Below are 16,890 nucleotides of genomic sequence, written 5' to 3' on the forward strand. Positions count from 1 at the left end.
TAGCAGCGAAGTAATTACAATTTAGCAAATTAACACTGCAGTGATAGATGTGCAGATGACGATGTGCAAGTAGAAACAAAAAAAAGTAAATAAAAGCAATGTGGGGATGAGGTAGGGAGTTGGATGGGCTATTTACAGATTAGCTGTGTACAGCTGCAGCGATCGGTAAGCTGCTCAGATAGCTGATGCTTAAAGTTAGTGAGGGAGATATAAGTCTCCAACTTCAGCGATTTTGCAATTCAGTCCAGTCATTGGCAGCAGAGAATTGGAAGGAAAGGCAGCCAAACCAGGTCTTGGCTTTGGGGATGACCAGTGAGATATACCTGCTGGAGTGCGTGCTACGGGTGGGTGTTGCAATGGTGACCAGTGAGCTGAGATAAGGCAGAGATTTATACCTAGCAAAGACTTAAAGATGACCTGGGGCCAGTGGGTTTGGCGACGAATATGTAGCGAGGGCCAGCCGACGAGCGCATTGAGGTCGCAGTGGTGGGTGGTATATGGGGCTTTGGTGACAAAATGGATGGCACTGTGATAGACTGCGTCCAGTTTGCTGAGTAGAGTGTTGGAGGCTATTTTGTAAATGACATCGCCAAAGTCGAGGATCGGTAGGATAGTTCGTTTTACGAGGGTAGTTTTGGCAACATCGTTGAAGGAATCTTTGTTGAGAAATAGGAAGCGATTCTAGATTTAATTTGAGGATGCTTAATATGAGTCTGGAAGGAGAGTTTACAGTCTAGCCAGACACCTAGTTATTTGTAGTTGTCCATATATTCTAAATCAGAACCGTCCAGAGTAGTGATGCTAGTTGGGCTGGCGGGTGCGGGCAGCGATTCGGCTGATGAGCATGCATTTAGTTTTACTTGCATTTAAGAGCACTTGGAGGCCACGGAATGAGTGTTGTATTGCATTGAAGCTCGTTTGGAGGTTTGTTAATACAGGGTCCAAAGAAGGGCCAGATGTATACAGAATGGTGTCGTCTGCGTAGAGGTGGATCAAGGAATCACCCACAGCAAGAGTGACATCATTGACATTTTCAGAGAAAAGAGTCAGCCCGAGAATTGAACCCTGTGGTACCCCCATAGAGACTGCCTGAGGTCCGGACAACAGGCCCTCCAATTTGACACACTGAACTCTATCTGAGAAGTAGTTGGTGAAACAGGCGAGGCAGTCATTTGAGAAACCAAGGCTGTTGAGTCTGCTGTTGAGTCTACGGTGATTGACAGAGTCGAAAGCCTTGGCCAGGTCGATGAAAACGGCTGCACAGTACTGTCTTTTATCGATGCCGGTTATGATATATCAATGAATAAAGAAACAAACACATGCTTCACTGTTTCATCAACCATACACTCCATACACAAGCCGTTCACATGCTTGCGAACCAGGTGTAATGAGTTCAATGTACAGTGTCCTAGATGCAACCGAGCACACACAACCTCTTCCTTCCTAATCTAACCAATGAATCTTGGAGTAGTCTAGCAGTAGTCAAGCTGCTTATGTTGAAAATCCTTGTTTGTACAAAGGTCAAATTAGCTTTTGAATTTCCTTTTTTTGAGGGAAAAGCTAATATTTCATAAAAAAAAAATGTATAATCATTGTCTTGCTAATATCTCCTTCTCTCACCGCCGCCTAACTGAACGGCAGAATGGAAACAGATCTATGGTTTGACTTTCGTTCTCGCTCTCTTTCTCTCTGTCTGTGACTCGTCTGTCCCTCCCTCTGCCCCTCTCGTTCTCTCTTAGTAGCTGAAGTGCAGAGTGAGATAGAGCGTATCTTTGAACTGGCCCGGACCTTACAGCTGGTGGTTCTGGACGCAGACACCATCAACCACCCGGCCCAACTGGGCAAGACATCCCTGGCTCCTATCATCGTCTACGTCAAGATCTCCTCTCCTAAGGTGAGGCCAAGCAATGCAAAAAAATGGCAACATACATTTCCATGCCACAAAATGCACTTTGGTAGTTTAAACTTGACATGTCAGACTGAATGCAGTGTACTAGTGTACAGTGTGCCCTAGTGTATTACATGGTTCATATTCTAATACTAACCTTTATTTTCTAGTAATGTATTCAGCCAACCTTCCATATCACACAGTAATATTATGTGTAATTGTGGAAAGGTAGATGCAGGCCAGGAGAACACGTGTAAACGGTCCAGTGTGAGAGCAGTGAGTGACAGATTGATGAAGTAAACTGAGCTGAAGTCTCCTGAGTAGGGAAGTAGTCTCCTACTGGTTTATGGAGGTCTATGGATGTCCCTGATGCATTGGGGAGCAAGTGGTGTATGGATGTCTTGTCACTGCTCATATCGCATTTTTCTAACTGAACGGCGTCCTGTTTGGGTTATTAAACACGGCCTGTCGGCGCTGACTACTCCGCTCGTCTGAATGGGAGAGAGTGAAGTGGGGCGACTGATTCATCACGCTAACCTTCAGCCTTAGTGTAAATAACACCCATGATTCAAATATCCTTCAAAAAACGCTGGCATTTGAGTAAGATAGAAAGGGAAAGAAGGAGTCGCTGAAGGAATGTGAATTATGGCTCTAAATCAAAGTGTTGGCAGTCTGAATCGCACCTCGATGGGATAAACCAAGTGTATTTGACTCCTCTTTTTATCAACGTCTGCTGCTGTGAATCAGAACCACAGTTCTACTTTAGTGCTGATGTTAGGCTCAAGTTTCCATGTTGCTGCTACATCGGAGTTGACTTCCTCACAGTGCTGATGACGTTTCCGTGTGATGGAGTTGACTTTGCTACGGTGTTGGCAACGCTTTAATGGGATTGAGTTTACTCCGTTATGGTGCTGATGGCCTCTCATGCCCCTCGCTCATATGTCCCACAGGTTCTGCAGAGGCTCATCAAGTCCAGAGGGAAGTCCCAGGCTAAGCACCTCAATGTCCAGATGGTTGCCGCAGACAAACTGGCCCAGTGCCCTGCCGTGAGTATAGGCACACCACTGCCCGGAGATCACTGTTCCCTGGATGACACCCACCACATGCCACATCTAACACATCCTGGACATTTCATAATACTGTTTCAGTGTGCCGATTGAAGATTTGGGTTTCTGTGCATCAAGCCTCTGTTGATACTGTAAAGGAGACTATCGCGGGCTGAATCCTAACTTGCGAACTCACACTGAAAATACACACTCGAGTTACTTGAAGTCTTATGTGTATTGCCACTGATGTTGATCGCAGATTTGCGTGGAGGTTTTGAGTCGTGTGCGTATATCTCCCGGTAGGATTCTGCCCTTATATTAATAATACTGTTGTGGAATGCTTCAGAAAGACTCATATCTCCTGCCAATTCTATTTCCGTCCTTCTGTGATCTTCTTGGATATTCTTCTTGGATAAAAATGATATGGGGGAAAAAAAGTAACAAGAAAATGACAATAACGAGGCTATATACAGGGGGTGGTGTTACCGAGTCAATGTACAGGTTAGTCGAGGTAATTTGTAAAGTGTGCATAGATAATAAACAGCGAGTAGCAGCAGTGTAAAAACAAGGGGGGATAAATGTCAATTGTGTAGGTGGCTTTTGATGAATTAGTCTTATGGCTTGGGGGTAGAAGCTGTTAAGGAGCCTCTTGGTCCGAGACTTGGTGCTCTGGTACTGCTTGCCGTGCTGTAGCAGAGAGAACATTCTATGACTTGGGTGACTGGAGACTGAAACATTTTTGGGCCTTCCTCATCGCCTAGTATATAGGCCGTGGATGTCAGGAAGCTAGGCCCCAGTCATGTACTGGGCCGTACGCACTACCCTCTGTAGCGCCATTTCATCCCTAGTGGGATTTAGCTTTCAACAATCTCACTGATCAGAAAATTCTTGCCATATTTAATGCTATTCATTTTTTTTTTTTTTTTTTTGAAAGTTTTTGTCTAACTTTCTTAATCCGAGAAGCAGGTCAGGTTCTTGCTGAAGTGATTTGGAAGTTATTCCCAAAGAATCCCGAAGTCTGTCCTTTTTTATCACAAAGAAAAAGTAGATCCGCTGTTTTAAAATTGTTATGATGCTATTCTTGGCCCATACATAGCACATACACATGCTGTTTTTCAGCCCTTAAAACACTACAATTGAGTTTTTTTCCAATCCTCCTTTCTCTCTCTTTATTTCTCTGTTTTCAGTTCTTAAAACACTAACAATTGAGTTTTCCTATCCTCCTCCTCTCTTTATCTCTCTGTTTTGGGCACATAAAACACTAACAATACAGTCAGAAAAAGTGGCTCCAAAAGGATTCTTTGGCTGTCCCATAAGAGAGCTATTTTTGGTTCCAGGTAGAACGCTTTTGGGTTCCATGTAGAACCTTCTTGGGAAAGGGTTCTACATGGCACCCAATAATGTTCTTATGTTCTTATAATAATGTTCTTAAAAGGGTTCTTCAAAGAGATGTCTTATGGGGACAGCAGAAGAACCCGTTTAGGTTCTAGATAGCATTTTGTTTTTCTAAGAGTGTACCGTTTTCCCCTCCTCCCTCCCTCTGTTTATCTCTCTGTTTATCTCTCATGTAGGAGATGTTTGACATCATCCTGGATGAGAACCAGCTGGAGGATGCGTGTGAGCACATGGCTGATTACCTGGAGGCCTACTGGAAGAGCACCCACCCCGCCAGCTGCAACCCCCCCAACCCGCTGCTGGCCAAGCTGGCCACAGACGCCCTGCCCTCCAGCCCCGCTCCCGTCTCCAGCATGCAGGTACAGGTGCTGACCAGGCTTTAGGCCAACATGGGCAGCCTGCTCCAGGGCCCATACAGGGATAGCAGGGAGACCAGTAGCTCACTGGCCATGAGCAGCCTGTACCGCCACTGAGTCAGAGTCATGACACACTGACCACGGTAGGAAAGAGCAGGGCAGAGAGAGTACTAGGAATAGAGAGACGAGGAACATGACCGGTGGTGGGCCTGCTAACCATGACTAGTCAAGATCTTTAAGTCTGGAAAGTACGCTGACAACTCAGGAGCTTGTCATTTTAATTGGTTTAACACAGTGGGTTGCTATAATGAATTCCTTTGAAATAATTAATACCTCTGTCAGTTTGAAAATAAGGATCGATTTGAAGGTTCTGTATTTAACGATGAGCAGCGAACAATTCGTTTGGGTCATTTGATTGATTCAGGTCTGTTTCAGTTGTTTTTAAAATGTCCACGTCTTTTCCCCATCCCCATCCATTGCTCCCCCATTGGGAAATGTAAGACTGAAACTGCTGACAATGAGAGTCCTTTTGAAACTCTTGAAAATGCTGCTGAAAATGCGTCTGATGAGTGAGGTTAACATGTCTGTGATTGTGGTGAGTGAGATACTCCGTCATAAGAGCTGTGTGGACTTCAGGGGTGCATCTCAAATGGCACCCTATTCCCTATATGGTGCACTACTATAGACCAGTGCCCATAGGACTCTTGTCAAAAGTAGTACACTAAGTAGGAAATAGGGTGCCATTTGGGACTTGGACCAAGTGTTAGTATTCCATGGGGATTCGGCCTTGGTTCTGGAGACTTAAAATAATAAACCAGGCCAAATTAATCTGAAAGCAAACGGATATGAGGATTTTCAGGGAAACTGTATTCTCCAGGACCATAGTCAACCTTCAGTGGTTGGTTGATAACCTATATTCAACCTTTGAGTGTGCAGTGCACATGTGTGTATGTGTACAAGTGTGCTGTTTGAATTTCATGCATGCGGGTTTCCGTGTGTGAATTTGAAATATTGTCTGGAAATGGTTGAAATGTGTGTTTGATTTGCATGTGATTGAGGGTGTGTGTTTGTTTTTTTTACTCTGCATATGCGTGTTGGTGTGTCTAACTGTACTAACAGGTGTGTTGTGTTGCTAACCCCAGGGCAGCGGGGCAGAGGAGAAAGCAGGGGACAAGGCAGGACAAGGTGGGGAGAGGAAGGGCTCCAGAGAGGACCACCAGCACCACCATCACCATCACAGCCAGCATCAGAGCCAGGAGCAGCCAGGTGTGGAGGGGGAGGAGGAGAGGGAGGAGGAGGAGAGGCCCCTAAGGACAGAGTCTTCCAGGAGACCCCAGCACGTCCACCACCGCTCCTCCTCCCAGCGAACTGAGCAGCACCACAACCACCACCACCATCATCGTGGTGGTGGTGGTGGCCGGGGCAAGGGTCTCTCCCGAGGGGAGACACAGGACTCCGAGACCCCCGAGAGCCGGGAGAGCAGAGAAAGCAGAGACTCAGCATACATAGAGCCCCTGTCTCAACTCCTACACCAGGAAGAGGAGGATGATTTTGGAGAGGAGTATGACGAGGAGGGGCTTGGAGAGGGGGGGCACCCCCAGCAGCAGCAGGGGCGCTACGAGGCCCAGCCCCAACCCAGGGACCATCATCATCACCACCACCACCATCACCGCGCTGGTGAGGAGGCGGGCCACAGCACAATAGGACACCACCGTTCTAAGGAGCGTAACGAGCAGGACCACAACGAGCGCAACAAGCCACGCAGTCACCACCATCAACGACCGGCCCGCGACCACCACCACCACCAGTACTATGACCGCGACCGGGACAGGGAGGGGGAGGTTGCCCCCAAAAAGAGGGGTGACACAGAGGACTGGGCCAGAGACCCCTATATTCACCAGTGACAGCCTAGCCCCGAGACTCCAACCCCTCACACACTGAGACAGTGGTAGGACTCCCCTCTCTCTGAAACCGTTCTGTTGTCCCATCTTGCTGCTACACCCGTTTATGTATGCTTCCTTTGTAAAGGCCGTTGCATCCTTAGCAATGGCAGTATTTTTATTATATATAGTAAATAAATATATATATATGTGTGTGTGTGTGTGTGTGTGTGTGTGTGTGTGTGTGTGTGTGTGTGTGTGTGTGTGTGTGTGTGTGTGTGTGTGTGTGTGTGTGTGTGTGTGTGTGTGTGTGTGTGTGTATCGATACATAGACATTTTTGTTTATGTGTGGATATGCATGGATCTTCTCAAATATGCATATTTTAAACTTGTGTTTGATGAAGCATGACACAACAGCAGAATTATCTTCTGTACTGTACTGCTTTCTGTGACTAGCATTTAAAAAATATTTGTCAGGGTTTTTTTATTTATTTTTTGTATGCTGCCACTTAAAATAAACATTTGTTCATTCAGACTACTGTTAGCAATGACTGAGAAGTGGGAAACAATGTAACTGGGTTAAATGCTATATATTTGCAATTGTTTTTGTTATAATTTAATTGTTCCTGTTTTCTTGCTTGCGTTTAAAAAAAAATGCATTGTTCATTTTCGGTGTTTGGTCCTATGATGTTGATGCTGCCTCTCCATTGGGGCACACCTTAGTCTGGCCTTACAAGACAAAAAGAATAGTGACATTATAGTACTGTTGTTCAATTTATAAAGGGTCCAGAAACATTTTGTAACATTGATACACACTCTGTTCAGCACTTTTAGTACAACATACTGTAGACTGAATCACATTGTTGGTGTCAGGTGTACAACTATTTTATATTTTAGAGTAGAGTTATTGGGTAAAATCAATCCACTTTATTCCATGATGGTATGTCTTTTTAAGTGAAACCCTTTCTTATGGACAGTTCCATGCACTTAGTACAGTCCAATTAGCTATAAATGTGCGTTATGAGATACCCAAAAAATATTTCCTTGAATTATATTTATTTTCGATCTCTAATTGAAAATCAATCACAACCACTGAGTGAAATCAACTGGATGCTAACGGTTAGCCTTTCTGCTAGGCTATGGTGCTCAAGAACAGTTGTAATAACCTAGTTATAACATAGCTCCAGTCCAGGGCGTTACATGTGGCTTTCTAATGCTGAGCCTCAGTGTCGGCAAGCCCCACATAACGCACTGGACAAGAGCTAGTTATAAAGTCTGCATTGATGATGAGGTTAGGGTCCTTACTTGAGGAAATGTGATTTAGGTGAATGTCTGAGTTATAAGAAGTAGATCCCTAGTGAGGTTTCTTAGTTCAGGCTGCTCTCTGTAAGGAGGTTAGGGGTATGTCCCCCAAATGTCACCCTGCTCCCTATATATAGTGCACTACTTTTGACCAGGCCCATAGAGATCTACTCAAAAGTTGTGCACTATTTAGGGAATAGGGTACAATTTGAGATGCAGCCGAGGTCACATACTCTGGCCCTCTGTTTACATTACCACCAACCAGCCAGTCCCCTAGAACAATTTTACTTTTTTTGTTTTATTTTTGCCTAAAATATTATGATTATCCATTTATATGCTACTCTAGTAGCACTACACATTTTTAAGAGTGTACATATGTATGTACATATGTATAAATACAAAAGAATAAACTTGGCAACAAAGAATTGATGTACAAGAATATCTATTGGTCTTGGATCTATTTGAAATATGTTTCATGAAATGCTGTTTCTTACAAAGCTGTGCTGTCTGTCTTTACCGTCTGTGCGTGTAAAAGTAACTGCTCACTCTGAGAATGACATTCGCAGCTGACGTTGGCACTCTGACCAGGAATGTTTTATTTTTTATAAATGTGTTATTCAACTTTTATTTAATCAAGGGAGCCCATTGACACCATAGTTTAATTTTCAATAGTGCCCCCGGGACAACAAATTCAACACGAACGTTCCAATAAAATGCATAAAAATTACAGGTTACAATTTGAAAAACTACAATTTCAACACAACTATAAATTTGTCACATGTAATCAAGACAAATGCAATTCTCATTTAACTAAATCAACATTCGACTACTAAACTGCCGTAGCGGCACCGGGGAGTCAAGATGCAACGGGTTCTGCAGGTTATTCCAAAAATGGGGAGGAATTACTTATTAATTGGGTGGAGACCTGAGAAACCTCAAACCCCGTGAAAGGGTTTGGTAACCCATGTTCTTATACTTCAACAACGAAGTTAAGTCGGAAGCTTGTGTAATAGAGCTTTGTAAACAAAAAAAAATGGAATAGTGAAATGATATACTGGACTTTAATGAGGGCCAGACAAATTTTTGATACAGGATGCAGTGATCATTATTGAAACTGTCACCTGTGACAAAGGTTTAAGAGTAGTAGCTGCTGCATTTTGGTAAATGGTGTCACCATAGTTAAGGACTGTCAGGAAAGTTGACTGTACAATCGTCTTCCTGCTTTTCAGGGAGATGCAAGTTCTGTTAATAAAAAAGAAGCCCACTTTTAAAAAAAAAATGTAATAGCTCTTCAGTATATTTTTGAAACAAATCCTTGTCAATACAAATACCCAGATATTTATAGGCAGGAACCCGATCGATGGGTGAACCATTCAATGAATAAATATGTAGTCTGATTTGTTGTTGTTGAGAAGTCATTTTAAACCCATCAGGGCTTTTTGTAAGTCAACAACAGCTCTAACAATGCTTGATCTACAGTTGGGACAATGGCATACATAATAGTATCATCTGCATACAGATGAATTTTACAAGTTAACAGATAGAGCAATATTATTTATATAAATAGTAAAGACATGTCCCAAAACCGACCCCTGTACTGCACACCTTTCATAATATCCAGGACACTAGACAACACCATCAGAAATTACACATTGTGTCCTGTCTGACAGATAATTCTCAAACCACTTGCGAGAAGCCTCATCCAAGCCTACTTCAGTCAACCTTTGAATGTGATGGCCAATAGTGTCGAAGGCTTTGGAAAGGTCTATAAATAAGGCAACACAATGATTTTTATGAGCGAAGCAATTTAATAAATCTAAAACAAGCGTAGCAGCTGAACCGGCGCTATGTCAAGGTCTAAAACTGTGTTGCTGCACATTAAGAATAGAGTGAGACGTTAAAGTTCTTAGCTGAGTTGGCCAGCGATTCGAAAACTTTTGAAAGACAAGATCATTTGGAAATTGGACTGTAGTTAACTAAGTCAGGAGAATCTCCTCCTTTATGTAAGGGAAGGACATGTGCCACTTTCCAGATTGTAGGGATAACACAAGAGACAATTGTCAAGTAAAAAATATAGGTCACTGGTTCTGCAATAAGTGGGGCAGCCCTTACGGCTTTTTTAAACATCAATCTTTAGCAAACCACTTAGTACATCGTTGAAATGAAAATAAAGTTAATGAGTGAGTTTTGTTTAAAAGATTGGACCACTTTCCAGAAGTTGGCTAGATTACCACCACTCTCATATACACAATTCAAGAAATAAGTCTATTTTGCTTTTCTAACCAGGGTTCGGTTCTAATTCTCAAAGTAAAACACTCACTCATTATGAAAGCTTGACCGAGTTTAATTCTTCCCAGATTGTCAATACAGCGGCATTCAGACAAAACATGTTTCCACCACCACAAGTATAGGCACACCTCCTTCTCTCCAATCCTTACATCTTTTATGGTTCAACAGGAAGACGAAGTAATAGGGTAATAAACCATCATTTCTCCCTTAACTTGTTATGGCTGCAATCCCGATAATCGGGATAAGTGTCATCAACAACCTCTGAATAGCATAGCACTACATACAATAAATAATGCTAAAAATATTTATATTCATGATATCACAAGTGCAATATAGGAAAACACATGTTAGCCTTTTGTTAATCCACCTGTCGTGTCAGATTTTGAAATGATGCTTTACAGCGAAAGAAATCCAAGCGTTTGTGTAAGTTTATCGATCGCACGATAAAACATTAAGTACACTTAGCATCAGGTAGCTCGGTCACGAAAATCAGAAAAGCAATCAAATGAATCGTTTACCTTTGACGATCTTCAGATGTTTTCACTCACGAGACTCACAGTTACACAACAAATGTTCCTTTTGTTCCATAAAGATTATTTTAAATCCAAAAAACCTCAGTTTGTTGGTCACGTTAGGTTCAGAAATCCACAGGAAAGCGTGGTCACGACAACGCAGACAAATTCCAAATAGTTTCCATAATGTCCACAGAAACATGTCAAACGTTTTTTATAATCAATCCTCAGGTTGTTTTTAAAATATATAATCGATAATATATCAACCGCAAATGTCTTTCACAGTAGGAGAGGGAAAAGCAATACCTATTCAAACTCTGTTGTGCGAGCAAAACTCATGTGACCACTTGACGCCATGTTATCGTTCTGGCTCATTTTTCTAAATAAATGCCTGAAACTAAGTCTGAAGACTGTTGACACCTTGAGGAATCAATAGGAAAATGAATCTGGTTCATATCCCTTTAAATGGAGCAAAGGGAAGCTATGGAACATGGAGTTTTCAAAATAGAAGCCACTTCCTGTTTTGATTTTCCTCAGGGTTTCGCCTGCAATATCAGTTCTGTTATACTCACAGAAGATATTTTGACAGTTTTGGAAACTTTAGAGTGTTTTCTATCCAATACTAATGATATTATGCATATACTAGCTACTGAGACTGAGGAGCTGGCCGTTTACAATGGGCACCTTTTCATCCAAGCTACTCAATGCTGCCCCTACAGACATAAAAAGTTAAGGGGATCTGACCTGACCTCAACCCTTCATTTGCCTAATCCACAGATGTCCATCTGTATCCCCTATAGCAATCCTGTGACTTCCTCCCGACCACCCAACACATTCCAAAGCCATCTGGCTCCTACAGATAACGATTAGCTTCTGATGTAAAAAAAAACATCTCTATCACTCCTTAGATACGATACTTCTGAGTATAACAAGTTTAACACAGAATCAGTCCCACATTTTCAACATTTTAACTCCATACTGTTCAACATTACGTACACTTGAAAATTACTTATAAATTGACAAACAATAATAATAAAACATGAACAAAAAATAAAACATGATTAACATTCACAGTTAGGCTTACAGCCTCTGTTCTAAATGCACACTGTCGTGTCTTTGGCTATGCTGGATTAAGTGATATGACATGCTATTCTATAAAATAATTTCTCCGTAATTAATATTACCTGATTGAGCTAATCATGTAAATGTAATTAACTAGAGAGTCGGGGCACCACAAATAATATTTATAGAGCTGTTATCTTCCGAATAAACTCTTAAAGACATAGTAATATTTTACATTTCATCCCATCACAAATAATTTAATATTCAAATATTTAAATTGAACAACAATTCCAAGTGATAACTCTGATGTGTAGACTTTCCACTGTAGAGTTTATGTCATCTTATCATTGATGAGAATGTCTCAGATGACAACCGAACTGACATCATATTCATTAAGTACCACTGCATATGTTCAATTGGTCAGATTACCAGAATATAGTTCATTTCCCCACCTTCTGATGTTCCCAGAATCTCTTTGTTAATCAAATGGGTTTGCAAATGTAACATCAGTAGGGTAGAGAGAGGAAAAAGGGGGAAAGATGTATTTATGACTCATGAACCTACCCCCAGGCCAACGTCATGACAACACTCTTATTTCCATCTCTCATCATACAACAGAATGCCATTCCAGCTGAATCTGTTGGCTTCCTCCCCTCCAGCTGGAGCTGCTGTTAGTCTCTCCACTTTCTCCCTCTGGTTCCCAAGAGAGTGATAGCATAACATTTGGAAAACAACAAAAAGACAGAAGAAACATAACAGTATTAACAATGTGGTAAGCTATGCATAATTGTATATGCATGAAAACCAAAGTCTGAGACCATGACAATTCCCACTCTCTTCACCTGACTCTATGCCTCCAGGATACTTTTCTGTTGGATTCCACAAAAAGAAAGCCCTAAAAAGCCTCCTCTTGCTTTTACCCAGTCTTCTCCTTTCCTGCCCCAGGTTCCGAGAGGTGTTCCCAAGCCATGTAATTTTCACTTTGTTCCCCATCTCCTCCTTTGCCAGCTGATAGGCACGTCACCCGATAGGAAAGTGCGTATCACTAATTAACCCTACATCCTCTTGAGGTAACTCAGCACTGTATATGCTTTCACATTAATTCCTTCAACATTTTGTTTAGAGTACACTTACCCCAACATTTATCCTCTTTCATATGATGTATTAACCAATAAAGCAGCTAACTCCAACCCAACTATGATGTTCAAAGTAGCTCCCAGACTCAACCCATCTGCATGTCTTACAGTGGAATCTAGTCTCTCTCTCTCTCTCTTAGCTCCGCTTCCTCTGTCATCTGTTCTTCAAGCTCTCCCATTATGCAGCCGGAACCCACTTCACATGAGAACTATGCACCCACCGAGGGGAGACATGACGATATTTACCGCTGCAGGTGTTGTAAGGAGTACTGTGTGTGGACCAGACCAACACTGTCCCAACACCCCTGATATACACTCAATCTCCAGAATTCAGCCCGTGCCCACAGTTATCTCTGGCTCCTCATGTGCTGCTTTCACCTGAGGATGTACACACTGCAACACATGAGTCATTTCCTGACAACAAAGACTCTCCTCTTATGGATCACTAATTTGTGACATTTGATTAACAGCCCCCCCTGTACTCCCATCGGTCTCCCAGTAACCAGTTACCAGGCAATGTGGCACGAGTCTTCATAAACTGATATCCCAACAATGCTACTGAAGTAACCCCTGCTACAACTAACATGACCCATGACTATAGCCTCCTTCAGTCCAGCATCACTACTCTAGACGGTTCTGACTTAGAATATGTGGACAACTACAAATACCTAGGTGTCTGGTTACCTGTAAACTGTCCTTCCAGACTCACATTAGCTTTTTAGGGATAGGGGGCAGTATTCGGACATTTTGATGACTGAGGTGCCCAAAGTAAACTACCTGTTACTCAGGCCCAGAAGCTAGGATATGCATATGTAGTCATAGTAGTAGTATTGGATAGAAAACACTCTAAAGTTTCTAAAACTCTTGAAATAATGTCTGTGAGTATAACATAACTGATTTGGTAGGTGAAACCCTGAGGAAAATTCTTCCCATGAAATGTTTTTTTTAGGTCATTGGACTTTCCAATGCTTTTCTATGGGAAGGGCTAATTATTAGGACCCAGATTGCATTTCCTATGGCTTCCACTAGTTGTCAACAGACTCTTTAAATATAAAAATAAATTAAATTAAGAAGTATTCGTATTCTAAGTGTCACTCAAAAGGACTGTAGTCTTTTGGTGCAGGTAAATGAGTGCGCACTCCTCATTGTTTTCTCCGGTATTGAAAACAGTTTATTCCGTCTTAAATTTTATAAATTATTTACATATTAGGGTACCTGAGGTTGGATTAGAAACATTGTTTGAAATATTTGGGCCAAGTTTACAGGTTAGCTTTTACATTCCTTTGTAGGCATTTTGGGCAAGTTGGAATAGGTGTATTTCTGAATCAAACGTGCCAAATATACGGACATTTTTGGGATATAAAGAAGGACTTTATCGAACAAAAGGACCATTCATTGTGAAACTGGGACCTTTGGGATTGCGAAAAGATGAAGATTTTCAAGGGTAAGCAATTTATTTAATCGCAAGTGGATTATTGAATGAAGCATGCCAAATAAACATACTTTTTTGGAATATAAAGAAGGACTTTATCGTAATAAAAGGACTATTTGTTATGTAACAGGGACCCTTGTGATTGCAACCAGATGAAGGTCTTCAAAGGTAAGGGATTTATTTTATCGCTATTTCTGACTTTTGCGATGCATCTGCTTGGTTGGAAAATGTTTTTAATGCTTTTAATCGGATGGTATGCTTTCGCTGTAAAGCCTTTTTGAAATTTGACACAGCAACTGGTTCAACAAGAAGTTAAGCTTATAAATGATGTAAGACACTTGTATCTTTATGAATGTTTAATATTTCGAATTTAGTATTTTTGAATTTCGTGCTCTGTAATTTCACCGGATGTTGTCGAGGTGGGTCGCTAGCGGCACGTCTATTCCTAAAATTAAGCATCTCCAATCCAAAATGTAATCTAAAATCGGCTTCCTATTTAGCAACAAAGCATCCTTCACTCATGCTGCCAAACATACCCTCGTAAAACTGACCATCCTACCGATCCTCGATTTCAGCGATGTCATTTACAAAATAGCCTTCAACACTCTACTCAACAAACTGGATGCAGTCTATCACAGTGCCATCCGTTTTCTTACCAAAGCCCCATATACGCCCCACCACTGCGACCTGTACGGTCTCGTTGGCTGGCCCTCACTTCATACTCGTCACCCAACCCACTGGCTCCAGGTCATCTACAAGTCTTTGCTAGGTAAAGCCCCACCTTACCTCAGCTCACTGGTCACCATAGCAGCACCCACCCGTAGCACGCGCTCCAGCAGGTATATTTCACTGGCCACCCCCAAAGCCAATTCCTTGTATGGCTGCCTTTCCTTCCAATTCTCTGCTGCCAATGACTGGAACAAACTGCAAAAATCACTGAAGCTGGAGACTCATATCTCCCTCACTAACTTTAAGCACCAGCTGTCAGAGCCGCTCACAGATCACTGCACCTGTACATAGCCCATCTGTAAATAGCCCATCCAATCTTTCTCAGCCCCATATGGTAGTTATTTATTTATTTACTCCTTTGCACCCCAGTATCTCTACTTGCACATTCATCTTTTGCACATCTATCACTCCAGTGTTTAATTGCTATATTGTAATTACCACCACGGCCTATTTATTGCCTTACCTCCCTTATCTTACATCATTTGCACACACTGTAATATATATATATATACATATCTACTGTATTATTGACTGTATGTTTTGTTTATTCCATGTGTAACTCTGTGTTGTTGTATGTGTCGAACCTCTTTGCTTTATCTTGGCCAGGTCGCAGTTGTAAATGAGAACTTGTTCTCAACTTGCCTACCTGGTTAAATCAAGGTGAAATAGAAAAGAAAATAAAAAACTATTACGGTCCCTACAGTGACTGCTTGAGAACAACTACTGCATGTAATCTCTCAAGTGTTTTCCGGCTGTTAAAGATATTGAATGAGTTGGAAGAATATCCAACCTAACAAAACTCTGAGTCACAGGTTTCTTGCAAGTTTACCAAGGTGTCTGAAATGCCACCACTATCTCGTCTACTCTCACCATGATCTGGGTATATGTAATGTTCAATTTATCTTCATAATAGTCCCTATTATGCATAGTTAGCTGTCCTCCCTCTCCTATGAGCCATCTCCTATAACAATATACATAGTCTCTGGGAATGATACCCCTCTACCACCCCGACCTTAATTTATGAGCCACCACAAATCTCTACTGCAGGCATGTTCATTCCCACTTAACAGCCCTATGTAAACATTCTGTCTCAAACACCTCACCTCTTGCTCCAGATACATTTGCACATATATCATTCCATCTAACCCATAACACACTAGTCACTACTCCGAACGCACTTCTACAGTTATAAACATACCAAAACATTCTCAAATCAATTAGTCGACATACATCAGTCCCTCCTCTGGAACAATGATCACTCTTATGTTCCACGAAACCTAAAAACATATTGACTTGAAAAGGAAAGAGAAAAAAAGTACATGTTTCATAACTTCACACCACCCTTGATGCGACTAAAATTGGGGAAAGAACCGTCCACCCGTTACATTCTATGCCCAGGTTATGCTGGTCTCCATGCCCTCTCCTTCATTTTCATCCTTGGGTGTTATCGCGAAACTATGAGCCTTGTATGCAATTAATTGTACCATATCATCCCGCCATCTCTACTTATCGATGCGATTTAACACTACAATTCTGATGACATGGTAAAACAAAAGAGAACAAACAAAAACCTTCATGGTTGACCCAAGCTATCATCCAGTGAGTTCTCTAACAACCCCCCGTATCAGGGGCGGCAGGGTAGCCTAGTGGTTGGAGCGTTGGACTAGTAACCGGAAGGTTGCAAGTTCAAACCCCTGAGCTGACAAGGTATCTGTCGTTCTGCCCCTGAACAGGCAGTTAACCCGTCATTGAAAATAAGAGTTTGTTCTTAACTCACTTGCCTGGTTAAATAAAGGAAAAAAAAAATATTTAAAAATCAGGATACTCAGATAAGGTTTCTAGAGCCTCCCTAGGCCGCATCAA

The 16,890-nt window shown here is 41.9% G+C and overlaps 1 protein-coding gene across 7 annotated transcripts in view; it reads left to right on the top strand.

The window, feature by feature from the left end:
* Positions 1-8,685, top strand: part of LOC118361508 (voltage-dependent L-type calcium channel subunit beta-2-like) — a 128,935-nt gene extending 120,250 nt beyond the window's left edge. For 3 of the 7 annotated variants that reach the window (XM_052483176.1, XM_052483181.1, XM_052483183.1), the window contains 4 exons: positions 1,740-1,894; positions 2,839-2,934; positions 4,506-4,688; positions 5,828-8,684. In XM_052483176.1, coding sequence (XP_052339136.1) covers positions 1,740-1,894; positions 2,839-2,934; positions 4,506-4,688; positions 5,828-6,589 — 1,196 coding nt within the window. In that variant the 3' untranslated portion in view covers positions 6,590-8,684. Of the gene's footprint in view, positions 1-1,739; positions 1,895-2,838; positions 2,935-4,505; positions 4,689-5,827 lie in introns of all 7 variants that reach the window. The other 4 variants (XM_052483179.1, XM_052483182.1, XM_052483177.1 and 1 more) reach the window with 3 other exon arrangements.
* Positions 8,686-16,890: the final 8,205 nt, after the last annotated feature.

The sequence above is a fragment of the Oncorhynchus keta genome, chromosome 28 (assembly GCF_023373465.1).
Source record: "Oncorhynchus keta strain PuntledgeMale-10-30-2019 chromosome 28, Oket_V2, whole genome shotgun sequence".
NCBI classification, from domain to species: domain Eukaryota; kingdom Metazoa; phylum Chordata; class Actinopteri; order Salmoniformes; family Salmonidae; genus Oncorhynchus; species Oncorhynchus keta.